This window comes from Ovis canadensis, chromosome X (genome assembly GCF_042477335.2).
Source record: "Ovis canadensis isolate MfBH-ARS-UI-01 breed Bighorn chromosome X, ARS-UI_OviCan_v2, whole genome shotgun sequence".
Classification (NCBI taxonomy): Eukaryota; Metazoa; Chordata; class Mammalia; order Artiodactyla; family Bovidae; genus Ovis; species Ovis canadensis.
The window spans coordinates 108,993,455-109,017,399 of NC_091727.1; the positions used below are offsets into that span (position 1 = coordinate 108,993,455).

The 23,945-nt window shown below is 42.6% G+C and overlaps 1 protein-coding gene across 2 annotated transcripts in view; it reads left to right on the plus strand.

Annotated features, from left to right (window-relative positions):
• Positions 1-23,945, plus strand: part of GRIA3 (glutamate ionotropic receptor AMPA type subunit 3) — a 310,222-nt gene that overhangs the window by 73,190 nt on the left and 213,087 nt on the right. For both annotated transcript variants that reach the window (XM_070290779.1, XM_070290780.1), the window contains exon 3: positions 11,405-11,644. In XM_070290779.1, the coding sequence (XP_070146880.1) occupies positions 11,405-11,644 (240 nt within the window). The remainder of the gene's footprint in view (positions 1-11,404; positions 11,645-23,945) is intronic.

Consider the following 23,945-nt stretch of genomic DNA (forward strand, 5'->3'; position numbering starts at 1 on the left):
TCCCCAGGTTAAACACGAATAGCCAGTTTTAGGGCAAGACCAGGAAAGTACCCACCTATACAGTGGACTTTGTAGAGTCCACACTTCCTAACTTTCATCATTAAAATAACTGATGGGATTACCTCAATATGCCTGCTTTTTCACTAGGGTAAAGCCTTGTTCTCTGTGGAGAGGAAGTTATAACCAAATCCTGTGGATATCAAACAGAGGATGGAGGAGGCAGATGGGAACGGGGTTACAATGCCGCCAGGGGATATTTGCCACTATTTTCAGGCATTTATGGGCTTCCCTGGTGGCTCAGCTGGTAATGAATCCACCTGCAATGTGGGAGACCTGGGTTCGATCCCTGGGTTGGGAAGATCCCCTGGAGAAGGGAAAGGCTACCCAACTCCAGTATTCCAGTATTCTGGCCTGGAGAATTCCATAGACTGTATAGCCCATGGGGTCACAAAGCGTCGGACATGACTGAGTGAGTTTCACTTCATTTCAGTCATTTAGGGTTGTCACAATTGGTGGGTGGTGGTAGCGCTGCTGACATCTAATGGGTAAAGGCCAGGGATGCTGCTAAATATCCTATAATGCATAGGGCAGTCCCCATAACAGAGAATCATCTAGCCCCAAATGCCAATAGTGTGGTGGTGGTGGATGGGAGTGAGAAATAATGCACTGAGTGTGTGATTGCCATGAAGGCCTCTAAGTGGCGCTGTTTTATGAGAGGTCAGTAATGTGGATCTGGAACTCTGGAGTGTGTCTGAAACTAGAGGCACCTATTTGGAATTCATTCATAAGAAGGTAGTGAGATGAGACCCTCCCCCCTCTCTGCCTGGCACATACCAGGAACTCTGCAAATACTTGTTGAATGAAAAAGAGAAACCTTTAGAGTAAGAAGAAAAGAGGGCCAAAGACAAAAATGTTTGGATACATTTTCATCAAGGTGATGGACTAAGAGGAAACTGAAAAGGAGCCGTAAGGATGGAAGAGCCCACGGAGTTTAATGCTTTTGAAACCAGAGGGGGAAATTTCAAGGGGGAGGATGTGGCCAACAATGTCAAACGCTGCTGAGCAGTCAAGTCGAATGATGTCAATGCACAGAGTTGGATTTGGCAGTGAGCAGATCATCATCCAACTTGATAGAGCGGGTTCAGTTGAGTGATGGGGCAGAAGGTAGGTTGCAGATGCAGAGGAGTGCTAGGTCCTCATCATCCCATCATTAGTAACGATGGTAAAGAAGGAGATGGAATGATGGCTTCTGGAAGTGGCAGGGATTCAGGAGGAGGTGGAATCTTTTAGCAGAGTTTTAGCCTGGCAGGAGGAAGGCAACCTAGTGAGAATAAAGGCACACACTTGAATAGCTACTCTTGAGTATGTCAATTGTATTTTTGAGCTTCCTATAAAAGTAAGCAGAGGGCATGTGGAATTGGGACTCGATGTATCATGTGGCATTCAAGAGGCCCACGAGGTAAACTGAGGTTCAATTTAAGGAAGAGCTCCCTTGTCATCAGAGCTGCCCCACAAAGAAAGTGCTGCCTGTGAGTAATGAGCTCTCATGCCACTGGAAGTGTTCAAAGGGAGGTAACACAGCCTCATGGGAAGTGGTTCCTGTGCTGAATTGGAAATTAGATTAGATTCTTAGTATCCAAATTTTTGGACTTTTTGGATCCATAAATGTTTTAAGGTGGGTTAAAAGGGTGAGTGGAGTATAGATTGATCTAGAGAGTCAGCAATGTTTAACTTTTGCTGTGTTAAGTGTATTAATTTTCTATTTACTACTATAACAAATTACCACAAATTTAGTGGCTTAAAATAGCACAAGTTTATTATTTTCCAGCTCTGTAGGTCAGATCAAGGTGTTGGCATGGCAGCATTCCTGTCCAGAAGCTCTAAAAGGGAAATTCATTTTCTTGCCTTTCCCAATTTCTAGAGACCACCTACTTGCTTAACTCATAGCCCCCTCCATCTCTGTTCATAGTCATGGCTGGTCAGGTCTTTTTCATATCACATCACTTTGATACTGACTCTTTTTTCAACTTCTGTCTCCCACATTTACATTGGGCCACCCAGATAATCCAGGATAATCTCACTATTTTAAAGTCAACTGATTAGCAACCTTAATTCTATTGGCAGCCTTAATTCCTCTCTACCATGTAACCTAATTCACAGATTTGGGGATTAAGACATGGACATCTTTGGGGACACAATTATTTGGTCTGTTGCAAAAAAGGCATATATATTCATATAAGTTCATATATATCCATACACATATATATACATATGCATATATATATGTACACATATGTATTATATGTGTATGGATATATATGAATTTATATATACATATATATATTTGAACTTATATATATATGAGTGGTATCATAAACATCATCATTATTTCAGAAAAGAAAGGACTCTACATACAACACTCAGACAATAGAAATGATACAGAGAAAAGGACTATTGTTTCCTAAAAAAGAACAGTTGTCAACCTTCCCCCAACACACACACACACACACACACACACACACACACACACACAGATATTTCACCAGACTGGAAACTTCACCATGGACCAGCATCACAGCTTTAGAAAACACTGGACTCCATGATCTTCCATCTCTAAGCTTCCTCAGTCCCCTGGAATTCACTGTACTGTGGTATTACCTAGAGAACCTTCTTGTGACATATCTCTACTGGTTCCTCCATAGCTGTGTTTTTCTTCTTCCTGCTTGTTTCAAATGTGATCATTAAGTCAGCAAGAGACTTCCGTTTCCTTTTTTCCCCCAATTCAAAAGGCTATGAAAAGTATTCTGTAAATGATATGGAATATTGTTATTCTGATCTTTGGGATAATCAAGTTGTTTGACATTTTTGTAATGAGGCCTTTTGAAATATGGGTAGTGTAATTAGCTGCCACACTGTACATTCTCAATACCTGTCCTGACCCTACAGACTTGGGGACTATAAATAAAAGTGTGACAGCTGGCTCCAGCCTTACTTGTCACTCAACACTGAGGGGAACACAGCCGGTGAGCTACACTAGAATCCCCAGGCATCCAGAATGTAGTCAGAAATGACGTTTTCAGCTAAAAGAATTTGCTGTTTTGCTAGGAGGAAGAGATGGAGACAGGTATTCTTAGCAAGCAGACAGTCATGATATTTCATACTGGGAAGCCATGGAGGCCCCGAGTGGAGACCGCATTTCACCAGCACAAGGGAATTATATAGGGAGGGTGGACAAAGAGTCAGAGGACAAAGTCAAATTAGAAGGGTTCTTCCTGAACCCATGACTACCCAGAATGTGACTGATCACATGAACCCATGACTATCCAGAATGTGACTGGTCACCCAGAAGTGACCCAGGAGTGAAAACAGGAAAGAACACTGGAGAAATGTCTAGGGAAGGTGAAAGAGAAGAAAAACTGGGCTTCCTGGGTACTTAGTGTGAAGTCAAGGGCAGTGGTTGCTGTAGGCGGTGTAACCTGATGGGGTCAACAGAGTCAAAGTAAAGAGTTGGCAAGAGAAAAGAAACACAGAATAAACTATTTAGTTGCCAAGTATATGCTGCTGCTGCTGCTGCTGCTAAGTCGCTTCGGTCGTGTCCTACTCTGTGAGACCCCATAGACGGCAGCCCACCAGGCTCCCCGTCCCTGGGATTCTCCAGGCAAGAACACTGGAGTGGGTTGCCATTTCCTTCTCCAATGCGTGAGAGTGAAAAGTGAAAGTGAAGTCACTCAGTTGTGTCCGACCCTCAGCGACCCCATGGACTGCAGCCTTCCAGGCTCCTCCATCCATGGGATTTTCCAGGCAAGGTACTGGAGTGGGGTGCCATTGCCTTCTCCGAAGTATATGCTAAGCACCATGTATTTCTCGTGTACCATTTCATTTACTCCTCACTCCGTGACAATAACCAAGTTACATTTATAACTAAGACATACTTTACCTTTTATTTATCTCATTTCTTACTGTCTTTTCCCCTCACTAGTACACATGTTTTGGGAGGACAGGATCAATTTTCTCTCCTGTATCTCCTACTACTTATAATGGTACCAGCACATAGTCGATGCTCTACAACTATTTGTTGCATGAATAAATATCTAGCATTAAGCAAGTATCTCTTACATGCCAGGTACTGTTATAGATAGATGCTTCCCATGAATGGAGTCATTTTGACTTTCACAACCAATGCTGAGACAGGCACTATTATCTCATTTTTAGAGATGAAAAAACTGGGTCAGAAACAGAGATATTAAGTAATTTGCCTAACAAGTGATGAATTCAGGATTTCAACCTAAAGGATCCAACTCTAGAACCTGCCATCATAATCTCTATCCTATATTGAGGCTCACGGAGATGAAGTCGTGCAGCCTAAGACTGGTAGAGCCATAACTAGAAGTAAAGTCCACCTGCCTCAGAAGCTTCTGCCCCTTCCTTTTATGCTTCACGGCTTTGTAAGACTGCCAAGGCAACTATTTCTTCCATCATTATTTTACCAGGGACTAGTCTCCTGAGATGGAGAAGGCAATGGCACCCCACTCCAGTACTCTTGCCTGGAAAGTCCCATGGACGGAGGAGCCTGGTGGGCTGCAGTCCATGGGGTCGCAAAGAGTCGGACACGACCGAGGGACTGCACTTTCACTTTTCACTTTCCTGCATTGGAGAAGGAAATGGCAACCCACTCGTGTTCTTGCCTGGAGAATCCCAGGGACGGGGAGCCTGGTGGGCTGCCATCTATGGGGTCGCACAGAGTTGGACATGACTGAAGCGACTTAGCAGCAGCAGTCTCCTGAGATAAATAAATGGGTGTGGTTCATTAAAGAGTCAGATAAAGATAACACACATTGCCCCAAAAAATCACAAGTCCCCAAAGATCACCCACCAATCTGCCACCTGCTCTCACTGATATTTGAGGCTGGAGGGAACTGAGAGCAGCAGCTGGCAGATGAGTCACGGGAAACCCCTGATGGATCCGTCTATGCTGAGAGCTAGGTATTGTGGGTAAGTCACTTTCATGCCAGGCAAATCCTGACCCATGCTGCCCTAGATAGCACTGGAGTAGGGATGGCGCGGAGATGCTGATAAAGCAATTCTGAGAGACTGGTTCATAATTCATTGCATGACCTTGTGCAAGACACTTCGTCGCTTTGTGTCAGTTTCTTTCAGCTAGGAAGGAATCAGTGGGATTCTGTGTTGAAGCAGAAGAGATATTCACTATATCTCTTATCTACTGGACCTTGCCACATAAAATTTCATCTGGAGAAAGGATTCTACACTAAAAATTGTGCTTGAAAAGACAGTGAATGACAGAGTATTTAAGTTTCTTCTATTTCAAACATTCTAAGGACCTAGAAACATAGACACTATCCCTTGGGTCAGCTCAGTGTACTATTCAGCCCTACTTTCTGCAGCCAAGAGGGACCTTATGCCCCAGCTTCCCTCAAAGGCTGTTACCCCTGTCCTTGTGTGGCAGTTGTCTTCCCCACTGGGCCTTCTGCTTATGTTACTTGCACATATTGAGACAGAGCAAGTGTAACTATGCACAATAGTATTTGCAGGTGCAGTAGCTGCACCTCTGTTTTATCCAAAAGGAAGATGAACCTATTTGCAGGCAGGAATAGAGACGCAGATGTAGAGAACAGACATACGGACGTGGGGTAGGGAGGGAAGGGTGGTTCAAATTGGGAGAGTAGCGTTGACATTTATATGCTACCATGTGTAAAATAAATAGCCGGCGGGAAGCTGCTGTGTAGCACAAGCTCAGCTCTGTGCTCTGTGATGACCTAGAGGGGTATGATGGGAGGGTGGGTGGCTTCAGAGGGAGGGGATATATGTATACATATAGCTGATCCATGCTATTGTACAGCAGAAACTAACATGATATTGTAAAGCCTTTATACTCTAAGGGGAAAAAAAGGAATAGAACACTTACTGATTTTTTCCTAGCACGCGTCTTGTTGATGTCCACTGCCGTATGTCTGTCTGTTAGACCACAGTAGCTGAGTGTTCTCTGAAAGGTGCTGCTGATCTACAATATAATACTCCTAGGTCTCTCACCTGAGCTGGGCCCAAAGCTGTAAGCTTAGTTTGGAATTTTTTAAACTGTCACTGGGCTCCCTCACACCTGCTCACTCACCCATTTTTAGAAGATCTTCCTGAGTCTTATTCTACTTGTCATCATACATAAGCTTAAAGATTTCACTGGGTGCTCCTGCCTGGAGTCTGGGTTTCACATATACAACATGACTTTCTTCTTATCAAGTTTTAAAACAAGCAAAAACAGTATTATGTTGTTTAGGTGCATCTGTGTATGTTTTTTAGAAAACCAAGCTAATGATAAATTTAAAAATTCAGTGTAGTAGTTACCTCAGGGGGAGGGAGAGAATCAAAACAGAAAGATAGAACAGAAGAAGAAGACATAGGTAAAATCAAGTTATTAGTAATATTATGATTCTTGGGTTGAGTGATGGTTCTATGAGTGTTCAATGTATTTTAAATAAATAAATAATGAAATGTCCATGTATAAACTGGTAATGACTAATTCTGCACCCACGAGGTTCAAAACCAATGATTACAAGAGCAATGCAAGGGTGTTTTTTTTTTTTCTTAAACTTAACCAGAATCTATAACCTACTTTAATTTTCTGGTTTTTTCCAATACACCAGGGGCTTTTTGAAACTCTAAGAGGATCATAGCTATACATTTGTCTCTCTCCAAGTATTTCTCCCCCAATTATTGTTCATAATTTTGACTGGTTGGGATTTCCTTGTTGAAAAATATGTTGCATTGTATGCTAGTTGGTACAGATCTAAGAATGACTGGCTACCTCCTGAGTCATTTTGGTTGAAAAGCCATGATTGCTTATTCCAGTCTTCCAGCCCCATGACTGTTAATAAGATTGGATTCTTTCTAGGGCTGCCAGATAAAATTCAGGATTTTCAATTAAATATGAATTTCAAATAAACAAGTAATTTTTCAGTATATGTGTGAATTTGAGGCATATTTTAACTAAAAATAATTTCTTATTTATCTGAAATTCAAATTTAATTGGACATTCTATTTATCTATTTTCTAGTTATATAGATATATATTCAATATATTTTTATTTGCCAAATCTGGAAACTCTATTTCATTCAAGCCAATAAATACTATCCAATGTCACTGTTTGTTTTGGGTCCCAGGGAGTGTGAGTTTTGGCATTGGACTCAGGTTCAAGTCCTGGCCCCTCCACTTAACAGATGGAACATTTTTTGGTCTCAGAATTCTTATCTATTAAATAGAAATGATAGTAATACCTCAAGAGGTTGTTGGGAATATTAAAAGAGATAATATGTGTGCTTAGCATATGGGCTGTTACCTACTAAGAACTCAATAACTGTTATCATTATCGTTGCCAATGTTATATAGAACATTATGTGTATTGGCCAAGATTTGACCTGGTACTGCAAGATTCTACACTGACAGGATGAATTTGGGAATGGGACTCTCCTTCATGTCTCCTTTGGTAATGATTAAGACAAAGTGCCAAAGAACAGCAAGAAGAGATAAGAAAGCCTTCTTCAGCGATCAATGCAAAGAAATAGAGGAAAAGAACAGATTGGGAAAGACTAGAGATCTCTTCAAGAAAATTAGAGATACCAAAGGAACATTTCATGCAAAGATGGGCTCGATAAAGGACAGAAATGGTATGGACCTAACAGAAGCAGAAGATATTAAGAAGAGGTGGCAAGAATACACGGAAGAACTGTACAAAAAAGATCTTCACAACCCAGATAGTCATGATGATGTGATCACTAATCTAAAACCAGACATCTTGGAATGTGAAGTCAAGTGGGCCTTACAAAGCATCACTACGAACAAAGCTAGTGGAGGTGATGGAATTCCAATTGAGCTATTTCAAATCCTGAAAGATGATGCTGTGAAAGTGATGCACTCAATAGGCCAGCAAATTTGGAAAACTCAGCAGTGGCCACAGGACTGGAAAAGGTCAGTTTTCATTCCAATTCCAAGGAAAGGCAATGCAAAAGAATGCTCAAACTCCTGCACAATTGCACTCATGTCACACGCTAGTAAAGTAATGCTCAAAATTCTCCAAGTCAGGCTTCAGCAATACGTGAACTGTGAACTCCCTGACGTTCAAGCTTGTTTTAGAAAAGGCAGAGGAACCAGAGATCAAATTGCCAACATCCGCTGGATCATGGAAAAAGCAAGAGAGTTCCAGAAAAACATCTATTTCTGCTTTATTGACTATGCCAAAGCCTTTGACTGTGTGGATCACAATAAACTGTGGAAAATTCTTCAAGAGATGGGAATACCAGACCACCTGACCTGCCTCTTGAGAAATCTGTATGAAGGTCAGGAAGCAACAGTTAGAACTGGACATGGAACAACAGACTGGTTCCAAATAGGAAAAGGGGTATGTCAAGGCTGTATATTGTCACCCTGCTTATTTAACTTCTATGCAGAGTACATCATGAGAAACGCTGGACTGGAAGAAACACAAGCTGGAATCAAGATTGCCGGGAGAAATATCAATAACCTCAGATATGCAGATGACACCACCCTTATGGCAGAAAGTGAAGAGGAACTAAAAAGCCTCTTGATGAATGTGAAAGAGGAGAGCGAAAAAGTTGGCTTAAAGCTCAACATTCAGAAAACGAAGATCATGGCATCCGGTCCCATTACTTCATGGGAAATAGATAGGGAAACAGTGGAAACAGTGTCAGACTTTATTTTTTGGGGAGCCAGAATCACTGCAGATGGTGACTGCAGCCATGAAATTAAAAGATGCTTACTCCTTGGAAGGAAAGTTATGACCAACCTAGATAGCATATTCAAAAGCAGAGACATTACTTTGCCAACTAAGGTCCGTCTAGTCAAGGCTATGGTTTTTCCTGTGGTCATGTATGGATGTGAGAGTTGGACTGTGAAGAAGGCTGAGTGCCGAAGGACTGATGCTTTTGAACTGTGGTGTTGGAGAAGACTCTTGAGAATCCCTTGGACTGCAAGGAGATCCAACCAGTCCATTCTGAAGGAGATCAACCTTGGGATTTCTTTGGAAGGAATGATGCTGAAGCTGAAACTCCAGTACTTTGGCCACCTCATGCGAAGAGTTGACTCATTGGAAAAAACTCTGATGCTGGGAGGGATTGGGGGCAGGAGGAGAAGGACGACCAAGGATGAGATGGCTGGATGGCATCACGGACTCAATGGATGTGAGTTTGAGTGAACTCCGGGAGATGGTGATGGACAGGGAGGCCTGGTGTGCTGTGATTCATGGGGTCGCAAAGAGTCGGACACGACTGAGCGACTGAACTGAACTGAACTGAACTGAAGACAAAGTGCCATCTAGCCACTTCCTTTTTGTTTCAGAATACTTCTTTTGGCCTCATGTCACAAAATGCCCCAGGTTCATTCTCTAGCTGGTTTTTCCTTTTAATATAAAGGCTTTTCTTGCATGTGTTTGGAGGTCACTTAGAATTCCTCAAGTTGGAAGCAATTGTCCTCCCCTAAGGAGGCCCTTGCGGAGAAGGCAATGGCACCCTACTCCAGTACTCTTGCCTGGAAAATCCCCTGGACGGAGGAGCCTGGTAGGCTGCAGTCCATGGGGTCACTGAGGGTCAGACATGACTGAGCGACTTCACTTTCACTTTTCACTTTCATGCATTGGAGAAGGAAATAGCAACCCACTCCAGTGTTCTTGCCTAGAGAATCCCAGGGATGGTGGAGCCTGGTGGGCTGCTGTCTATGGAGTCGCACAGAGTCAGACACTCCTGAGGCAACTTAGCAGCAGCAGCAGCAGCAGCAAGGAGGCCTTTGAGTGACTGATAATCACCTTTGAAATGCTACCTCAAGCCAATGAGCCACGAGTTTGGCTGATAAAAGGGAGCAAACCCTTTACATTCTCTTCTCTGACCCACCCATTCCCATCAAAACTGAACCTATCCATTTTCTTACTTGTGCTGACATTTAATCAGACATGTTAATGGCTAAAAAAAGATTGTAATTTGGGGGAGGGGGTTCCCAAGCCATAGGCTTTTTTTCATAACCAAAACCTGAAAAAGTAAGCCTAACGTTGGCTTCCTAGGTGATAAGGGTGACCAAGCAGAGGCCCTTAAATCACACCACATTATCAGCTGTTTGTTCTCCCTGCTTCTCATGAATGGAAGGGAGCAGTAGTGCAAATAATCTGAAGATCATTTCCACTTGGTTTGGGAATGCACCACATGGTGCTGTTGTAGCTGATTTGCTTTGCTAATTTTGTTCTACTTACGCTAATATTGAGATTGGTTCCCATTTTTTTAAGCTCATCTGGGCCTGAAGAAGGAAAGGTAGTGGCATGACCCATTTTGAGATGGAAGAAAAATTCACCACAATCGTGAGGAGGACGTGAACATTCTGTGTGTGGGCTACCAGGTCTAGAATATCAAATCAAAATGATTAAGATAGAACTTTACCTATCCCATGGGCACTGAAAGACCAGTATTCCCAATGACTTGCCCAGAATCTGAAATTCTCCTCATTATTAGTCTACATAAGGGGTGTTCATCATAACATAACTAGATAGGTAAAGCATTATGTAACCTAAGAAGGGGCTTCCCAAGGGGGCTTCCCAAGGGGGCTCAGTGGTAAAGAACTCGCCTGCCAATGCAAGAGACACAAGAGATGCAGGTTTGACCCCTGGGTCAGGAAGATCCCCTGGAGAAGGAAATGGCAACCCACTCCAATATTCTTGCCTTGGGAAATCCCATGGACAGAGGAGCCTGGTGGGCGTTAGTCCATGAGGTCACAAAGAGTCAGACACGACTTTGTGACTAAACAACAACAACCTAAGAGGAGTAACACATTTCCTAGAAGACACATTAGCAGTTCATCTGACTAAATCATCAGTCACTATTGTTACCTAGTAGAAAAGCACTGCATGGGTGAGACACAAGATAATTCTATTGGGTTGGCCAAAAAGTTCATCTGGGCTTTCCCATAACACCTTCTGGAAAAACCTGAATGAACTTTTGAGCCAACCCAATACCTTGATGGGGCCTGGGTATCCTAAGGGGCCCCTGGGCAGCTGCGGTGGAAGTGTGGGAACACTTGGTGCCTTGGGGGTGCACTGGGAGGTTTGCTGAAGGAGGATAAGACAACCTTCACCTCTGTGCTTCCCACATTCCTCTTAGTTTCCTGCTCATGCTTAGTTTTCTCTCATAGAGAAGAGGCAACTGCATCAGATAAATTCTTCCCTTTCTTATCCTTTTCCTGCTGAGCAACTGGATTTTCCAAGGGCTTCTAGAGACCAGCAACCACTGGTTTTCTGTCTGTCTTTTAGAGTCTAACTATGCACTATATTTCCAACCCTGCAAGCTGCAGCAAAGGACCATGAAGTTACTGAAATGTCTTTCTCTTTTTCTCATTGCAGTCTGCTCCCAGTTCTCGAGAGGGGTATATGCCATCTTTGGATTCTATGACCAGATGTCCATGAACACTCTGACCTCCTTCTGTGGAGCCCTGCACACGTCCTTTGTCACTCCCAGCTTCCCCACTGATGCAGATGTGCAGTTTGTCATCCAGATGCGCCCAGCCTTGAAGGGTGCCATCCTGAGTCTTCTGGGTCACTACAAGTGGGAGAAGTTTGTGTACCTTTACGACACAGAAAGAGGTAAGAAGAGGCATCTGCTCTCCTCTTTGAATATTCATGTAACAGTGGTCTTCAACCTTCCTCAACTCATGATTGTCCCCTTCTCTTCCAGTAAATAAAATCTCATATGCTTTTAAAACTGTAATTATTATTCAAAATGAATTGAAGAGTAAGGCAAAAAAAAAAAAAGCAATACTAATTTTAGAATCTAATTTTTCAAATTATACATGTCCTCCCATCCCAAACTTTGAAAAGGGGGTTCGGATTATCTTCCTGGTTGAATCACTGTTGATGAAAAAGAACCCTCCCCCCTCCTCAAAATAATTGATCTGGTCTAAAATACACAAAGGAAAAGTGGCTTAGTCTAAAATAGAGAAAGACCTAAGCTGGAAAGCTTTTGCAGAATTAATCCATCCAGAGACCACAGTTATCCCCATTTCATAGATGAGAAAACTGAAGCCCGAAAAGGAAAAGTGCTTTTTCATGCAGTAGCTTAACCCCAGAGCTGGGACTGGTGGCAATGTCTCTGGCTTGCAGATCACATTACATTAGGCTTTCGGATTGTAGGGCCTCCACAACTAGCTGATGGAAATAATGAAAGGAGACTGGCTAAACTGGGTTTGGGGGGTGGATAGATTTTTTAAGAGTTAGACATATTATATTGAATATATTGATGACATATTATATTAAAAGAGTCTCAAAAATTAGGAGTCTGATCTTAAATAGTATCCAGTTAGGTATATACATCATAGTGCAGCTAAACAGACTCCTCTAAAATCTAGTTATCTTTGAGGGCTTTCTTAGTAAAACCAGGGAATCCTATCACCATGAGATTCTAAAAGACATTGTTACTTTATCACTTGTTTGCCTATACCCCTGGCTATATGGAGGGAAGGGCTTGCCAAGTGGTGCTAGTGGTAAAGAATCTGCCTGCCAATGCAGGAGACACAGGAGACCAGAGTTCAATCCTTGGGTCAGGCAGATCCCCTGGAGAAGTGAATGGCTACCCACTCCAGTATTCGTACCTGGGAAATCCCATGGACAGAGGAGCCTGGTGGGCTACAGTCCATGGGGTCACAAAGATTTGGACACTAAGTGACTTAGGACACATGCATACGCAGGGAATGGCTGTCTCTGACTCAGGATTTTCTGACTCAGAGAAAGAAGGAGCAAATGGAAGACCTCTCTGAGGGATCACTGGAAATGATGTCCTTATAGGTAACTTAACTTGAAGGGCCATTTTGTTTTTAGGAATCCAGAGTGTGCTTCACTTCACTCTTATTTTGATAAGATAAACCCTCTCAGGAAACACTAAGGCCTGTATTTGCTTATGGTACTTACCTCCAAAATATTATCAAATTTCATGAACCTGCAACAGGAGAGCAGAGTTCTAGTCCATCCTCTGCCACTCACTAGCTCTCTGACCTTAACCAACTCATTGAGGCTTTCTTGGCCTTGATCTCTTAACCAAAGTTATATCCCTTCTTAAGGTAATATGCTATGACTTTTAATATTATACCAGACTTGGGATATTTTGAATCTTATTACTAATCCTAGCTTATATATTATCAGTTAATTAGTCAACCAGTCTATAAGGTGTTATCCACCCTCAATGATTTATTCAAATCTTGTGATGCATGCTTATATAATACAGTTCCAGTGGGGGTAGACAGAAAAAGGACATTAAGGAAACAATTCATGAACAACTTTCAGAACAAAGTATCAAACTCAGTAGCAAATTAAGTGATACACTACAGATTCTGATTGTTGTAAGACTTATGAAAAAGTAGCTCTCCAAGAAAGTAGAATTTTCAAAGGCTGGCTAGAGGAGCCAGGCCTTAAAGGATATATAAGCTGTGGACTGGAAGAGAAGAGGGAGATAGAGTTTGGGGAAGAAAAAAGAACATGAACAAAGGGCAGAATCAGAAAGGAGTACCCTGTGTTCTTGCACATCTTTGCCTGACTAGGGTACCGAAATAGTTTAAATGTTCTAATTCACAATTTGCTAAATTTTAATGCATTTCCTTTCTTTTAAACACTGAAGATGAATTAGCCTATTTCCATGTATTATATACAGTAGAATCTAGTGTGTAAAAATCTAATTTTCAGAACTAAAATTTGTAAATTAGACAACTTCTTTCCTGAAACTTTTTAAAACTAAATGTCAGGTCTGCTAACAGTTTTTGAAAAGCAGGAGACACAAGTTCATGTATTCTCTCCTCATCTCTCATGATCCTCCTTTGCCCATTAGCTCTCTATTGGAGGAAAGGAAGCAAAAGTCCATCTCTCTTTCTTTCTTTTTTGGCTGTGCTGGGCCTTTGTTGCAGTGCGCAGGCTCCAGAGCACGTGGGCTCTCCAGTTGTGGTGTGTGGGCTTAGTTGCTCCACAGCATGTGGGATCTTAGTTTCCCGACCAGGGATCAAACCTGCATCCCCTGCATTGGAAACATGGAGTCTTAACCACTGGGCTACTAAGAAAGTCCACGTCTCTGTTTCCTAATCCTGCATATTTTTGCTCAAATCATCTCATTAAATAATTTGTTCAGTTCTGTGGTCTTAGAACCAAATGAAACCTTTCTGACTCATGTGGGTTCATATTTTTTCCTCTATAGCCATTTAGCTGGTGGGATTAATATGCTCTGTTTAAGAAGTAATTTTCTATTAAGTTTTATACTAACTTCCTCCTTAGAAAGCCTTCTTAAAACAATGCACACCACAACCTGGGTCCAAAATTTTCAATGGTTTTTATTTGCCCACATTGAAAAATAAAAGCAGTCTACTCCTCAAGGCATAATTATGTCTCAACCAACTAACAAACCTGTTGTCTTTATGTTACCTGATGGGAAACGTCCATTGCAGGCTACGCCCATTTCCCACTGTTGCCCAAATGTGCCAGAACCACGCTTGCCTCAGGAACTGCCCTTCTACTACTACCTGGAATTCTCTCCATCTTGATTATGGAAATTCTTCCTGCCTATCCTTCTGTTTTTCAAAACCCACTTCAAACTCTACCTCCTCAAGGTAGCCTTTCCTGACCATTCCAGTGCACGACAATTCATTCATTCAATAGGTGGTAGGGTTAAATTGCTGAACAGGATAGACATGTCTCCTGCTATTATAAAGGTTACATTCTAATAAAGGATATAGAGAAAAATAAGTAAGCAAAGAAATAAAAATAAGCAAAATTTTATATTTAGGTCAGGTGCTATGAAGGAAACAAAGACAGATACTAATCGATAGGACATAATTGTCAAAGGATTCTCAGTGACAGCCTCATGAAGAAGGAGCATTTCAGTTGAGAACTAAAGAATTAGAAGGGAACAGTCATGTGAAGAATAGCGGGAACAAGTTTTTAGGCAATGGAAATAGGAAGTGCAAAGGCCCTGTGGCAGGGAGAGCTTAGTATGTTTGAGAAACTGAAAGAAGACCAGTATGGCTAAAGGGTTGTGAGGAAGTAGAGAGTGACCTAAGATGAGAATGAAAACAGAAGTCAGATCAAAGCCATGGCATACACACAGGAGCCAGGATAAGGAATATGAATTTTATTGTAACTACAATGGGAAGTCATTGGAGGATTCTGAGCAAGGGAGTCACATGATCTCACTTAAGTTTCTATAGGTGAGAAATGATGGCAGCTTAGACTAGGCTGGAAATGGAGAAAAGTAGACGGGGTTGAAATACATTTTATACCCAGAATCAACAGAACTTGGTGACAGATTGACTGGGGGATGTGAGGGAAAGGAAGCATTCGTGAATGACTGCTAATCTTTTGGCTTGAGAGACTGGGTGATAAGGTGACGCTATTTACTGAGGTGCTGAGGGTAGGAGGAGAACCAGTTTTAAGGAGCAGAGATCTTGCACACCTCTGAAGGCCCCCAGAACCCTTTTGTCCATGTCATTCACTTGACACTTACTTGCTTTCTGTTGTTAATTCACTGGGTCTGCTATTGACCTTCCCAAGTGCTTCTCTCCATTGTGATAGTAGATCATTGCTTAATCCCCAGACTGAAACTTTGCGCTTACCCAGTTTCTAGCACAGGCCTGGGTACATACTTAGTGTTTTCCCAACTCCGCTAGTGATTCATCCAGAAGAAGCCCATGACTGGTTTTTAAATGTTGGACTGAAAGAGACAGGAAAACCAAGAAGGGAGGGAGGGTAAGAAGGGGGAAGGAAACAAAGGAAAGGAAAGAGGGAGGGAGGAAAGGAGAAAGAAAGAAAAATGAAGAAAGAGAAAACTCAATTTATAACTCAAACTCTGTCTATTCTATATTTTCTCTTTTTTCTACAATGATCATCTATTGCTTCAGTAATAAACATTATGGGGAAAATTATAACTGCAAAGTATAATTTTAGAATTTTTTAAATTACATAAGAGAGAAATGGAAGCTGGAGAGAGACAGAAGGGAGCACCTATAATTACAATCAAATAAGCTAAATATACAAATGATGTGACTCCACTGTATAAGGGCAGAGATGAGTGAGGAGCTGAGAAATGGGTTAAACATTTGAGGTCATTTAAAATATTTATAGCACAATCAGGGTAATTTTATCTCTGAAATTGTGAACCACTGAGTGGATTGCAAAGCTCTGTTAGGTATGCTTTGATTTCTGTCTGCAGAGTAAGGTCGGGTTTTTGGTTGGCAGGTCATCACCTTGCTTCGTTACTAAAATAACCACCTTGGTTTGTTAATGCAAAATTGAAATTGATGCTCTTGAGGCTATATACATCAAAAGTCAGTTCTTGGAAAAGTTATGAGCTTTATTAAGTATGACATACACCCTCTTTGTACCCTCTTCTCTTTATTGACCCTTTTTAAAGGCTACACTGCATGGGGATTGTAGCTTCCTGACCAGGGATGGAACCCATGCCCCCTAAAGTGAAAGTGCAGAGTCTTAACCACTTGCACCCCATTTTTCTTTTTCACTTATCCAGGGCTCCTCACTATGGCACTTACTTACACCTGCCCTCCCTGGCTTGGCATCTCTGTCCTAACCAGTCTCTACACCTGCATAAAAGTGCTTCCACTTTGCTATTAGACCTATATTTTAGGTGCAAGTGATCTAGCTCTCTGTGGTGCTAACATTTCCCCCAGAACAGCAACACGTTTGAGAACTGCAGCCAGACTCTCTCGTGCACCTGACAACTCTCCTTGGCTTCAATGGGCACAACCCACAGAGATAAAAGAAGCTGGCCCAGCCTGTGGCTCTCAGCTTAGATAATGAGATAATAGCTCCAAGTGCCCTTTGAGGCAACTAGTCCCTACCTTCTTGCCAGTGTTCAATAAACTCCTGCCGTTTCCCATTCTCCACCTGAAACTCCCTACTCAGTTCCCAGGTAACTCTCAGGAAGTCACCCGCCTTCTCTCAGACCTTTCTGTTTGCGCTAGGAGGTTGTGGCAAGAACATGGGCAGTGACAACAAGTAGCCTGTCAGTCAATAAACAATTACTGGATGTTGCCTAGTGCTCAGCTGCAGGCAGTATTTAAGCAGAATTCAGGTCCTGCCTTTGATAATTTGAGATCCTGTTACTGAAACAGTCATTTATCTCAGGGGGCTGGAAAAATTCATTTTTAACCCAACTTCCCCAACCCCATCCACCAAGAAAATTTGCATTCATTAGAGCAGGCCAGAGAAGGCAATGGCACCCCACTCCAGTACTCCTGCCTGGAAAATCCCATAGACAGAGGAGCCTGGTAAGCTGCAGTCCATGGGGTCACTAACAGTCAGATATGACTGAGCAACTTCACTTTCACTTTTCACTTTCCTGCGTTGGAGAAGGAAATGGCAACCCACTCCAGTGTTCCTGCCTGGAGAGTCCCAGGGACGGGGGAGCCTGGCGGGCTGCCGTCTATGGGGTCGCACAGAGTCAGACATGACTGAAGCGACTTCACAGCAGCAGCAGCAGCAGAGCAGACACCCTGTGAAAAGATTAAAATATTGCCAAATAGCTAGGAAGGTGGGAAAATGTTAAAATATCCTGAAGGGCTTGAGAGGTAAAGAGATTCTCCAAGACAAAGACAAAGAGCCTTTCTCCAAGGATCATGAATGTTTTCAGATTGGCTGGATTTTAACTCTACAGAGAGGCAAGCAGAGCTTCAAACCCTCACATCTTCCTGTACATTGTCATTTACTACCTACTTACGTAACCTGGCTTCATCCTTGTCATCCAGTTCTTTCCCAAATAAGGCACAGATCCTCTCACTGTGTGTGTGTGTCTCTCTCTGTCTCTCTCCCTTTCTGCACACACACACACACACACATGCACACATGCATGTGCATGCACACATACACACCCCAGTACCAATCCTTGGCACAAAACAACAGATCCCAATTTTTGTCATCATTTCTATTATCTTAGTTTGATAAGAGCAGCTGCCATTTTTAAGCACTTATTACATACTAGGCCCTGAGTTTGTCAATGATCACATTTAAAACTCATGGCATCCTTGCATCTTTACAACAGAAGGAAACCAAAGTATAAAAAGATGAAATGATGGCTCCTAAGGATCACACAGCTTAGCGTGCCAAAGTAATGAAACCCAGGATTTCGAGCAAAGCCTGCCATATTCCACAGCCTGTGTGTGTTGTTCACTGGGCTGCCATATTGCCTCCCACACTTTTAACATTGACATTATGAGGCGCTCATCCTGTAGTATTGCCTTCAGCTATTCTTCAAAGGAACTGTTACCTAGAACCTCCCTATCCTAGTCACCTTCCTGGGGATGCACTCTAGTTGTCCACTTCTTTCTTAAAGGCTGATGTCTACAAATGAACACAAGAGCCTTTGGTCCCAGAGTCCCAGGAGTCAAGATAAGCAGTGGGTGAAAAATCCAGGCTAAGGGGCAGGTGGGGAACAGAAGTAGTAAATGCAGCCAGAGAGGTGGCTTTGCCCATGGTGCCCACTCGTAGAATGCTATGGTGGGGACCTAACTCCGAGGTGAATCTGAACTCACAGATTCCTCTCTGGGGCCAAGGCCATTTCCAGAGTCCAGAAAACATCTGAACTTGCAAGTTGTCATCACTAAAGGACTGTTTTTGATTGAAGAAGAAGAAAACAAAGGAGAGACTGATGATACTGGGTTGGTCAAAATGTTCATGCAGGTTTTTCCATAAGATGTTACAGGAAAACCTGAATGAACTTTTGAGCCAACCCAATAGATTCTACCATGGTTACTTGGCAGGAAGTTTAAAGAAAGCAGGAAATAAATTTTTTAACAGACAGATTGTCATGAATTTTTTTTCTCCTTCACTGTAAGAACTGATTAAAGGATGTGCGAAGGTAACAGATGGCTCCAGTTCTAGTCATGTCCAGTTGCCTTCTGGGAACAATGAAGCCAAAAGAGTTGTTATTGAAATTCAAGCTACTTTTTATATCTGAATAAATCAGGTAGAGCCAGAGAGTACATTATCTGTTGAGAGACAGATACTAAATTCCCCTGTTTGAGCAGCAATAATTGGGGTTGACAGTACCTGAGACATTTGGTAGTTTCTGCAGCCTGCCTAATCTATTGTGATGAGGCCTCAACTATAGGGGTATCTCAAGGGCCTGCACAATAATAATAGTGAATGAATATTTGGACTGGATTATGAATAAAAGACTGTACATATGTCTATAATGAGAATTTCATTGAAAATGAAAATACTAAAGCTGTCATATTTTTTAATACTTCGATTTGCACATCCTTGACTGCTTTGGGGCATAAAGAGAAAAAGTGCCGAGCAATTTGTTGTCAGCTCTTGAAATAAATTATCATTTAAACACTTCCTCTCTACAAAGGTTATTAGCTCAGTAGCTTGTTCCTGGGGTTGGACCATCAGTTGAGGGGAAAAAAAATCACAAAACATTCAACTACCCTTTCAAAAGCAGAATATTAGTTACTGTGGAAATTGTTCTCCTGGTAGCTTAACATATTCCACTGTATCTCTCCAATGCTGCAGATTAGACTGCAGTGACTATTAATAAATACTGTCATATTTTATAGCTGTCATGCAAAGCTGAAAAAAGGCTTCGCTGTGATTAGATCCTGTTTACAGTAATATTTCCAGCTCAGACTCAGAAAGGCAGTTGTCCTATAAAGGTATTTTCCATAAGTAGAATATTTCTCCATCAAATGACATGACTAATTTGAATGTAGTGTTAACTCCTTGGTGGCAGTGAATTTGAGACTGAATTAACTTTGCAGCCAGAGATATATTCCTCTCCAGAGACACACTAAGCTGAAATGTCAAAATTTTTCTCTTGGGTTGTCCTTCATCTTGGAGTAGTCCGCTCCTCCACAGAAGGACGCACCCGCACTGGTTGATCTGCCTTCTTTTGCCCCCTCCCTCTGGTGACTGATTGCATTGTTTGCAAGACAGCTGGTCAGGATTTAGGGTAGGAACGACACTCTAGTGGGCTTGCTGGAAATTCTGCTTCTTGAGCTCAAATGACACCGTGAGTGAAAGAAATAGATGTGTAGGCCCCTAGCATGCCAGAGCTGTGTGGAAGGGTATTCACATCTGAGAAAGGGAGGTGACAGCTGGCAGGGTTGCTTTTGCTCTGACCTGCTGCTGCTTTTCATCAGTCTCCTTGAGGAATTAACCCTCACTAAGCTGAATATCTAGTTTTCAATGAATGCATGGTGCTTACACCATCAAGGGGTAGCAGACATGTCCCCTTAATTCAGGGGGGAGCCTGAGAGGTCTCTGAGAGGCTCTTGTAAATGTCCCTTGGGGAAGAGACAGACTGTAGTGTAGATCTACAACTGTGACTTTTGAGGTTCGTCTCCCAGAGCCCCCTGAGACAACCATTCAAGCCAGGGCAGGGCTGGCTATGGAAGTGAAACAAAAGAATGCCTGTCATGTCTTCAGCATCAAGCTGGACACGGTAACATGCTCAATCAACTTTCCCTCTTATCATTTTAACAGTGATCCTCCATGCAGAGGGAGTGTGATTTACCCCCCTGCAGGGGACGTTTGACAATATCTAGAGACACCCACTCCAGTATTCTTGCCTGGAAAATCCCATGGACAGAGGAGCCTGGTGGGCTACGGTCCATGGGGTCGCAAAGAGTCAGACACGACTGAGCAACTTGACTTTCAGAGACATTTTTCATAGTAGGTAGAGAACAGGAGGGCTTCCCTGATAGCTCAGTTGGTAAAGAATCTGCCTGCAATGCAGGAGACCCCAGTTCAATTCCTGAGTCAGGAAGATCCGCTAGAGAAGAGGTAGGCTACCCACTCCAGTATTCCTGGGCTTCCCTTGTGGCTCAGCTGGTAAAGAATCCACCTGCAATGCAGGAAACCCGGGTTTGATCCCTGGGAATGCTGCTAAACATCATGCAGAGCACAGGACAGCACCCCCAGCCCCTCAAAATTATCTGGAGCAAGACACCAATAGTGCCAAGGTGGCAGCAGGGTCAAAGGACAAATGGCTGTAAGAATTCCTCAAGGGGTTGGAATGAACCCATCTTATCTCTTACTGTGCCTAGATTGCTGTTAACAGTTACATTCAGTGGGAGGTGGCACATTTAGCTTTGGAGAACTTACTTTATGGTCAGAGTGACGTGATAGGATCTACACACATGAAGCAAAGATACTGATTGGATAGTATCCATTTGAAGTACTGTGAGAGTCCAAATAAGAAAACAAGTTCACAATAAGCAAGCTGGACCCTTCAGAGAAGGCTTCATGGAAGACATTAAACGTCTTTCTGAGCCCACCACCCAACTGCCTTCTCTAGCAATAATTTTGCTTTGATGGCTAAGGCCTAGTGGGTATCCAAACCCAAAACAACATGGCATTCTCATCAATGTTCCCAAACGTCAGAGCTTAGGGCGAGCAACACAATTAAAAGAAAAACCAAAAAGGGGAACAATGTTCCTTTTACGAAATGGAAAGCAATTACAGAGCTGTTGAAAATAGGCAGTAAACAAAAGGAGGGAGGGAAACGCTGGCAATATTCCATTTTCCTAACTAATCCTGTAGCAAAAGTGCAATTTGCCACAAAATCCACAGTGCTCGCTCCCTCTCCCTCACAGTCAAACACATTGTTTGGCATCAACACAGCTACACAGGATGTCTTAGCCATACCATGTACAGGAGCCAGGAAGACAGAATATGCTGGTGGGGAGGGGCAGAGATTAAGGGGGAGCACCTCCCCCACAGCCTCTGTGGAGCACCCTCATTCAGGGGGAAAGAGGGCCGTGAATAGAGCCTACAACACTCCCAGTCTTCATGGACCCTTTCCAATCAATAAGTTGCCAGTGTCGACTGCTGTCCTGCTTTGTCGACTCCACAAACGATCTGATTAATTCTCTGGTGCTAACTGCCTCAGCAGGCTTTCTCGGCAGTAGAACAGAGGCTAATTAAGATCATGTCAGGCGAGGAGGCTGACAGGTTCTGTTCCTGGGCCACGCTGAACTTGCACAGGGTGCTTCAACTTCACCGCAGGCAGGCGGGGCGCGGCCAGGCACCGATTCCCTAGCAGGCCTCTCATTTATTTCCGCCGAGTCCTGCGTCAACGGGCCTCTGTTTTGTCAAGGATTTACGTCCTTCTCCTTGGGGTAATTAGCTGCCACTGTGTTCACTTTGAATTGCATTATTTCGGCTTCCTTTCATTTGAATTTTTAATACGCTTGTAAATAGAGATGACGATTAATAGTGGGGTGATTTTCCCTCCTAAATCACACGTGTGTGTGTGTGTGTGTGTGTGTGAGAGAGAGAGAGAGAGAGAGAGGCAGAGAGACAATATGACAGAGAGTGTGTGTATGTGAGAGAGAGAGTGTGAGAGAGTGTGTGTGTGAGAGGGGGAGAGAGAGAATGTGGTGACTGAGAAAGTGTGTGTGTGTGTGTGTGTGTGTGTGTGTGTGAGAGAGTGTGTGTGTATATATGTGAGAGAGTGAGTGAGTGTGTGTGTGTGTGTGTGCATGTGTCTTACCAGCATATAGCCCATAGAGGTGAGTTTAGGACATATAAAGGAAGCCTTACTTTTCACATCAGGTAGAAAATGGAAGAAACATATGGAACTCATTACACCGAGTGGTGGATTAGACTGCAAATATAAATAGCTTCCCTCTCCCCCCAGATAAAGGCTTAGATGAATTCATGGATGGCAGACCTATAATGAGTTATTACGGGAAAGAGATGTTTCGAGAGTTCTCTAAACTGAGGTTGACATACATTGCATTGTAGACTTAAGGGGCCACATTTGCCTTCTCATAGGCATATAGTCACACAAAGTACTAACATTCTATGCCGCAAGTTTTTAAGGGTAATTTCAAGAGTTTATTTTGTATTTAGGAAGTCAGGAGGAATGCTGAGAAACAGAATGTTCTCCAGAAACATTCTGTCTCTTCTCATATACTCAGAGCCTCCAAGCACACATCAAGAACACCCTGTTGTGAGAGGTGATTGGCTCAGTCAAGATGTTGAAGAAAAGCATCATCAAACCGTATCCTCTGTTTCATGCTCTTCCATTAAGTAGCCATGTTATCCTGGGAAAGTCATATAGCCTTTCTGGTCCTCAGATTCCACATCTGCAAAAATGAGGAAGTGGACTCAATTGTTCTTCAACTCAGAAACTCCTGAGAGCAGGGTCTGTGTGTAAGAACATTACTGGGATTATGGAAATGAAGAAGCAAAGTGTCTGCCCTTAATAAACTCACAGTTTAGCAGGGGACTGTGGACAAGATATTAAGTAAGTAGAATCTAGAGTGATCCTTTTAGGTTTTAAAATTTTGTGAGCTATTATAGCATTTCCATTGATAATGAAGTCAGAACTCTCTTTCAAATGACCACTCTTAGGGAGGGGTATGGAGACACAAATAATCAGGCATATTTGGAAGTTAGCCAGAGACCCTTGGCACACTCTCATTTTTTCTTCTTCACTCCAATACCCCTCAAGTTCTGAAAATGGCCATCTCATTTGCAATCTCAAGGCTTCTGTAAAATGAATGGATTGTTTCTTACCAAAAATGATATGAATTTCTAGGACAATGGATAATGCAGTTTTGTTTCTTGAAATATATCCACTTTTTCTAAAGATTCAAAAGGGTTCACTAGGCACGACAATTATAGGTTTACAACAGCTTTCCAGAGGCTCTCCCCAAGTCCAGATCCACATGTCTGGTTTTTCCCTAAAATTTTTTCCTTGATGCTCCACCAGTCTCTCAGACTCAACCTGAAGAACTCTGAACTTATCATCTTCCCAGAAAACGATATGCTCCACCTATATCCCCAGGTTCAGTGAATGGCACTGCCCATTAGCCTGAAGCAGAAACCTTGTCCTTGAATCTTTCTTCATCATCCCTCATATCTCATCATCAAAGACCCTATTTTGGTA